A 7,006-nucleotide genomic window follows, 5' to 3' on the forward strand; every position below is an offset into this window, starting at 1 on the left:
GGACCGACGAGTGAAAACTTTGACCACATGTGTTGAACATATTATTGTTGTTGCAATATTTTATATTCCGCTCCTTGTTATTTTCAGCATTGGGTTTTTTTCAAGGGTAGTGGACCCAGAGAAGAGAGTTCTGAGTCTGTCGCTGGCATCTTGCATGCCTCCTTGCATTAATCCTATTGTTTATTCTCTGAAAACCAAAGAGATCAAAATCAGGACACTTGCTTTGTTTAGAAAAACCAAAGTTAACTCAAAAGCATAATTAAAGTCCAATCCTTTTTTACATTATGACTAAGTAATAACCTATGAGCTGTGGTTAAAAATGAACAAGGATGTGCAAATAGTAACTGCTGGCAAGATAAATATACATTTCTGTGAAATTTGGTCAACTCTTTGAATATCAGCACAATTTTGTATCAATGTGTCTTGTGAACATATTAAGGAAAAAATGTTGATTAATGCAATTCAATCTCTATTTTTATGTTTTATAAATAGCACCTGCTTGTCCTTTTAGCCAAACAAGTGTACCACTACTTAGAAAGAATAAATAAAGTCTGATCCATGTTTCAATGTATAATTTTGTCTTGTGAATACTTTATGGCAGATAAAAACTACACAAGGTGTTCCACCTTCTCTTGTTTGCTATTGTGAAATCGTATTTCTGCATAACTCATTTTGTTTATTTATGTGAATATTTTGTTGGATTATTTGAACAGTGTGTTCAGTCTACTGGTTTATATTTCTGCAGAATGGAACGGAAAGAGAACGGCAAAATGTTCAAAGCCTGACCTCTAGTGGTTTAATGGATATATTACAGACTTGGAAACGTCTAAACCTGACAATGTCACTAAACGGGTCGGTTGTACAGTTACATTTACTTGAGTAATTCTTTGGAAAATAAAAGAAAGAAAAAGTTCTTCCTTGAGAAGTTTTCCTGCTCCACATTTTTTAAGCCTTTGCTTGAGTGATATTATTTTAAAGTAACACTTTTCGTACTTGAGTACAATTTCTGGCTAGCCACCTCCAGTTATTTTTCTGAATGAAGAACAGACATTTTTTTAACACGACACACTGTTTATGTAAAAGTGAGATTTATTTATGTATTCATTGTTTTAATGTTGTTTTCTATCTGCTGGGTAAACGCTACCAATCGGAGGTCTAGTTAATACTTAGTATGTTTATAATGGTGGCACTTTGCGCTCTAACACATGAACGATCTACTGCTATTGGCTTTAAAAGTTTAATAGTGAGGAATTTGTGAATTTACTGTTTTAATTTATTTTGTATCTGAACAAAATTATTTGTATTTGCAGAGAAAACCTGTCACATTTAATATCTTTATCTTCTCATATAGAAATGAAGATTTGACTAGTGATGTGACCAACTCTTTTTTGGTATGTTAAACTTTTCTTTTTGTTATTTAATGCTTTTTAACACTATGTTAAACAGCATGAAACCAGGATAAACCAGAGGGGGAAAATACTTCAAGATTCAAATTTCCATATCATATCATAATATTTCATATGTTTAAACCACTAAATGACGATTAGTGACGTGAATTTTTCTTTTAAGTGCAGTACTTAGTCTGGAACACTAGATGTCCTCAGTTACTAGTTTTGTTCTCATGTATTTGCGCCACCTAGCTTCCTGCAATCAATTTCGTTACGTAAACTCTCTGCTTTTATGCCAATATTAATGTTTTTTTTTCTTATTGTGATGATGTGGGAGCGGTGTTTTCCAATGGCATCATGTCTCTCAACACCCACCCATGAAACTAGAGGCTGATACAAAATAGTGTGACAGGGTCTGATGTTGGGAGAAAAGCCAGTTTAAACCAGGTGTTTTATGTAGGTGTGGAGAGTTCTCATTGTGTCTAATGATCATGACATTGGTACTGTAATGGTTTATAATATGAGATGACTGAAAGCTCGTTACTCTTACACGGATGTTAAACACTACTGAAAAAATAATTATTATTGTATTGTACAAACAGAGCACAATTTAATTAAACTCAGGGAAGTTATTAGTATTTCTGGCATTATGAGATACTACTTTAAATGAATGTTCAGAATCAATTCAGTTTCATAATCTAAAAATCCATTTCAAGGATGAATTCCTCACCTATGTAGGAAGCTATTTCTACTCTATTGGTTAATGGTCTGTATTTGTTTAGCACTTTATTTAGTGCAGAGGACTCCAAAGTGTTTACACTGCATTCAGTCATTCATACACACTGATGGTGGTGGTAAGCTACACTGTAGCCAGTTGCCCTGCGGAAGACTGGCAAAAGCGAGGCAGCCACCAATCAGTACTCAGAATATTAAACACTTCAGTTAAAATGGTAACAATAATGAGCATTAATCACTAACAAAATAAAGTGTGAAATGTAGTATCGTTTAAAAAAAGTAGACCGCATAAAATTTTCATTTTTTCTTACCAGAATATGTTCATATTTCATTTTATAATGTCTTCTAAAAAAGCATAAAACTAACTCAATTTTACTTATGTGAAGTGTGATTTCTGCAGTAGGTACATGAAAATGGGATGCTCTTTAACTTAAAAAGACAAGCAAAGTTTATGATGAGAATTTGCAACTTTATTTTTCATAATTCAGCCTTGAACACTAGATGTCCACAGTTACATGTTTCTATCACCATTCTGCATTTTACCTACATGCTTTCTGCAATGAACCTTTCCACACTGACTCGTCTCAGTATAATCTGGTACATTCTGGGCAGATCAACGAAGGACAACATTCACAAACAACAAACTGTAAATATATCTACTAATCACTTCAATTTAGAATCTAAGGTATATCTAAAGTCATCACTATGCTATATATAAACACCACTGGACGTAAAATGTCTTGTATTTAAAAAAAAAACATGCATCTGAAATAAATCATATTAACCAAAACACATGTGCATCCCTAAGATAACTTTTTTACACATACAACCATATTATCAGCATTAAAATATCAACACAGCAAAACAACATGATGTAATATTAATTTTTTAAAGTCATGCCTTAAAGCACTAAGAAGTCCGAGTTTGCAATTGTGAGACGAGTCTGTTTATTTTTCTTCTTTTGTAAACCCTCTTAAAAGCACTTATCACTTCTTCTGTCTTTAAAGCATATATGATCGGATTTAGCAGAGAGGGAACTGTGTGGGATAAACTAGAATTTAATATCCTCATATTAGGGTCAATGCTGTTAGTTTTCACTGTTATATTTGTGCCCAGATATGGTATAAAGAAAAGGGCCACGAGCATCAGATGAGAAGTACAAGTTCTCATTGCTTTAAGTCGTTCTTCTCTGGATGCAGTTCTGCTTAGTGCTACAGAAATGCAGATGTAGGTGGCTCCGATCAGTACGAGAGGAATACAAATGACTACAGCAAAAGTGAAATTAGCCACTATGTAGTTTATGTATTTATTATTACATGCCAAACTATATGTTGGTCCATGATCACAGAAAAAACTTTGTATTACCACAGATGCACAAAAGGACAGGCGCTCAAGAAGTCCGACCAAGGCTCCAATGACCAGGACCAGAGATGTCCATGAACACAGCAGAATTGTAACTATTGATTTCCTTGTTACAATAATGTTATATCTCAATGGAAAGCAAATTGCTACAAATCTGTCATAGGCCATTATGACTAGAGTCCATGACTGCATACTTCCAAAGAATAAAACAAAGAACATGTAAGTTAAGCAGGCCTCATAAACAATGTACCGCCTGTTAAACAAAAACGTGTCCAAGAGCTTTGGGATGAGCGCAGTGCTCCCACACAAATCTGTCAGAGCCAGGTTGAACACTATTATGTATCTGGGAGTGTGGAGAGACTTCACCAGGTAAATAACAGAGAGGAGGAAACCATTGCTAAGCACAGTCATGATGTACACAAAGCACAAGAAGACATAGTAATACTTAACATGAGGGATGTTGTAAAACCCACCGAGATAAAAATGTAGAGGACGAACAAATGTGGAGTTAAACGTCACAGTATTTTCACCCTCTCTGTTCATATTTATAACAGGATAAAGACAACTCACAAAAAACTAAAGTGACAGAGATTGTTGAAAGCACTTCTAGTTTTCTTAACACAGTAGAGAATCAGAAGTGTGTGCAGCTCTCTGAGCTGTTCCATGCTATTTTTTCACCTATATAGTTCATCATTACCTCAAGCTCTCAGGTGTCGCTCAATGAACCTCAGTCATTAAGAACATGACGCAATGCAACATTTCTGTTACCAGAGCATAAAATTATATCTACAAAAAAGACATTTACTTAACATCTTGAAAATTACATCTATTATTAGTATTATTTTTGTTGTATCATGTTTTCATCTGTGTCCATAAATGAAATAATGGAGAAAAAAAAATTAAAAGGTAGAGAAATAAATGTAACTTTCTTCAAACCATATTCTCATGAATTCTCCATAACTTTTGACTCTAGATTTAAAAGATGATCTACAACCCAGGTATATAAAATGTTGGAGATGGATGGCCAACAATTCTAAATATGTTAAAAAACTGTATAATTAAACTGCACATAGATAATTTCCAGGAGGCAACAATTCATACCTGTTATGTCACAAGTAGGCTTCAAGCCTGTGGGTGATTTACATCTGATACAAGATCAAATAAATGTTCATTGAGTTGTGATCAATATACAAATAATTTAAAGGTTTTCTTGTCCTTTCTTGACGTTATAGCAAACACAGACCCAGGAAAACAAGTAGGCATCCAACTATAGGAAAAAAAAAAATCATTTTCATCTCAACAATAAGGATTTATTTAAAAAATTGCTCCTAGCTTTTTAAATAACGCCAAGTTATTTCAATGTTTTAGCATTGAAGCGAATTAGTTGTAGCTTCCTGATGTCTTGGCCACTTGTAGTCCTGGCAGTTCTTCGCAAAACGCATTTTGCAATAATGATAAATTAATGAGAAATTGTGCAGTCTTCATATGGTTCGATAAAAATGCGTTGCCTTTTGTGGTTTAACCTTCTTCAGGTTTTGTACTGGTCACTTTAGTGTTTGGGGGTATTTTACACTTACTGAGTATTTGTCATGATTTGTGGTTGATTGGGGTGAGAAAGAACACTGAGACCCAGGTTGAAGAAGACAAAGATGAAGGTTTAATGTAGAAACAGTCCAGATGCAAGCAGCTCGGGGGAACAGACAGACGACAATAGGGAGACTAACACTTGACGAGGATCCGACAAGAGACAAAGACAACAGGTGGACTTAAATACACAGGGAGGGTAATCAGGGAATGAGACACACCTGGGAAGCAATCAGCGGGGAAGACAGGAAAGGGACAGGGCTAAACACAGAAAACCTCAAAAATAACTTCACAGAAAACACAGAACACAACAGCTCATTTGCAGTTGGAGACAAATGTTAAGATGACGCTGCTAATGTGTGTAATGGTGCAGATCATGTAGAATGTCAGCTGGTGGATTCATTGACTTCAAAACACATAAGTTGCAATTTGAACCTTTTCAAGTTGGGAGGAAGTAACTGAAATTTATATGGGATCTGATCAAAACTTGGATTGAAACTTGACCAGTTTCAGTTTCTCAAAACTTTTACTGCTTGTACTTACATTTTCAGTTTGAAAGCAGGGCTTCGTGTCTTTTCCCTCAAAACTTGTTAACGCTTGTGCTCAATTCTTCTGCTCTCTTTCAAATATTCACTGTGGTTTCTCAAACCTTTCTCCTGGCGCTCAAAACTTCTCTCTGCTCAGATCAAATCTCCACTTGCAAACCTCTCTGCTCGCTTGCGAATCATTATCTGCACAGGCTTGGAACAAAAAAGTGCCGTTGCCTGGCAACCTCTCAGCCAATAGAATGAAAGTGTTATACTGGGTGTGTTTGTTTCCTTCTAGTGGGTGTGCCTCTGTGGCTATTATGATTGTAGCCACCTGTGTCCCCCACTGAAAATATGTGCTCTTGAATTATGGTAGAAAAATTCCCCCATAAACCAACCTCAGACGCTTAATCACCCAATATAAAATATTAAAATACTACGGAAAACAATTGCTGATCAATAATTATATAAACAATTTCTGTACCGCATGTTAAAAAAGATTTACCATTGGTTGCTGAGAAAAAAAAAAGTTTTTTGGCATTTTTTATTGACTTTTATTTTATTTTTTTATCAGGAACAAATGTCTTAATTGAATGAAGAAAAATCCATATCTGTATGGGATTTAATTTATTGTAGATTTAGCTGAGGTAAAATGCAAAAAAAAAGTGTTATTCAATTGGCTGTGATTACTTTTTACAGAAAAAAAACTTTCTGCTAAATGTTTTTCTAAAGTAAAGGACTTAGTATTTGCAGTTATTTGACTAATTAACTACATTGTATTGGTTGGTTGGTTTCTAAAGCATATTGTGTTAAATGTTACTTGCATAAGTTACTCTGTAACCAGGTTTTGTCTTTATTTTGTCTGGGTGCATAACCATATTTTCCCTGCACAAAATATATCACCATATGCAAGACCCAAATAACTTCTCTCATAATTCAATCACATAAACATGTTTATTAATTTATCAACACTATTTTTAAGATGACTAATTCCAAAAAAATTCAGATACAGAATAATCACAACACATCTACAGCCCTGACTTGCAATCAGTTACCACCAGTAGTCTATAATCACTGAGCAAAAATTCAGCTTATTAAAGGTTAGTTACAAACAACTGATATTTAAAGTAATCATTTTGCATTGATTTTCCTCATTTTGCCTCTTCTGCAAAGTTTCCTAATGGCATTCCTCACTTCTTCTGTCTTCAAAGAGTAGATAATAGGATTGAGCAGAGGGGGACCTGTGAGTGTCAAACTTGAGTTTATCATTCTTGCATTTGGATGAATGTAGGAAGTCAGTACAGTTATTGTGGTGCCCATAAATGGAAGAAAAAAAATGGCAACAAGAATCAGGTGAGAAGTACATGTTTCTAAAGCTCTGAGTCTTTCCTCTCTTGAAATAGTCCTGGA

The 7,006-nt window shown here is 34.7% G+C and overlaps 2 protein-coding genes across 2 annotated transcripts in view; one reads left to right on the top strand and one right to left on the bottom strand.

Annotated features, from left to right (window-relative positions):
* LOC107836564 (olfactory receptor 51E2-like) overlaps positions 1-586 on the top strand; it is a 3,413-nt gene extending 2,827 nt beyond the window's left edge. Inside the window, exon 2 of the mRNA XM_016672865.1 lies at positions 12-586. Within this exon, the coding sequence (XP_016528351.1) occupies positions 12-259 (248 nt within the window). The 3' untranslated portion in view covers positions 260-586. The remainder of the gene's footprint in view (positions 1-11) is intronic.
* A 2,104-nt stretch (positions 587-2,690) lies between these two features.
* LOC103142030 (olfactory receptor 1-like) lies at positions 2,691-4,113 on the bottom strand. The gene has a single exon (XM_007557889.2). The coding sequence runs from the start codon at positions 4,026-4,028 to the stop codon at positions 3,033-3,035; it is 996 nt and encodes a 331-aa protein (XP_007557951.1). The 5' UTR covers positions 4,029-4,113; the 3' UTR covers positions 2,691-3,032.
* Between the last annotated feature and the right edge of the window lie 2,893 nt (positions 4,114-7,006).

Source organism: Poecilia formosa, unplaced genomic scaffold (genome assembly GCF_000485575.1).
Source record: "Poecilia formosa unplaced genomic scaffold, Poecilia_formosa-5.1.2 Scaffold3, whole genome shotgun sequence".
Lineage (NCBI taxonomy): Eukaryota > Metazoa > Chordata > Actinopteri > Cyprinodontiformes > Poeciliidae > Poecilia > Poecilia formosa.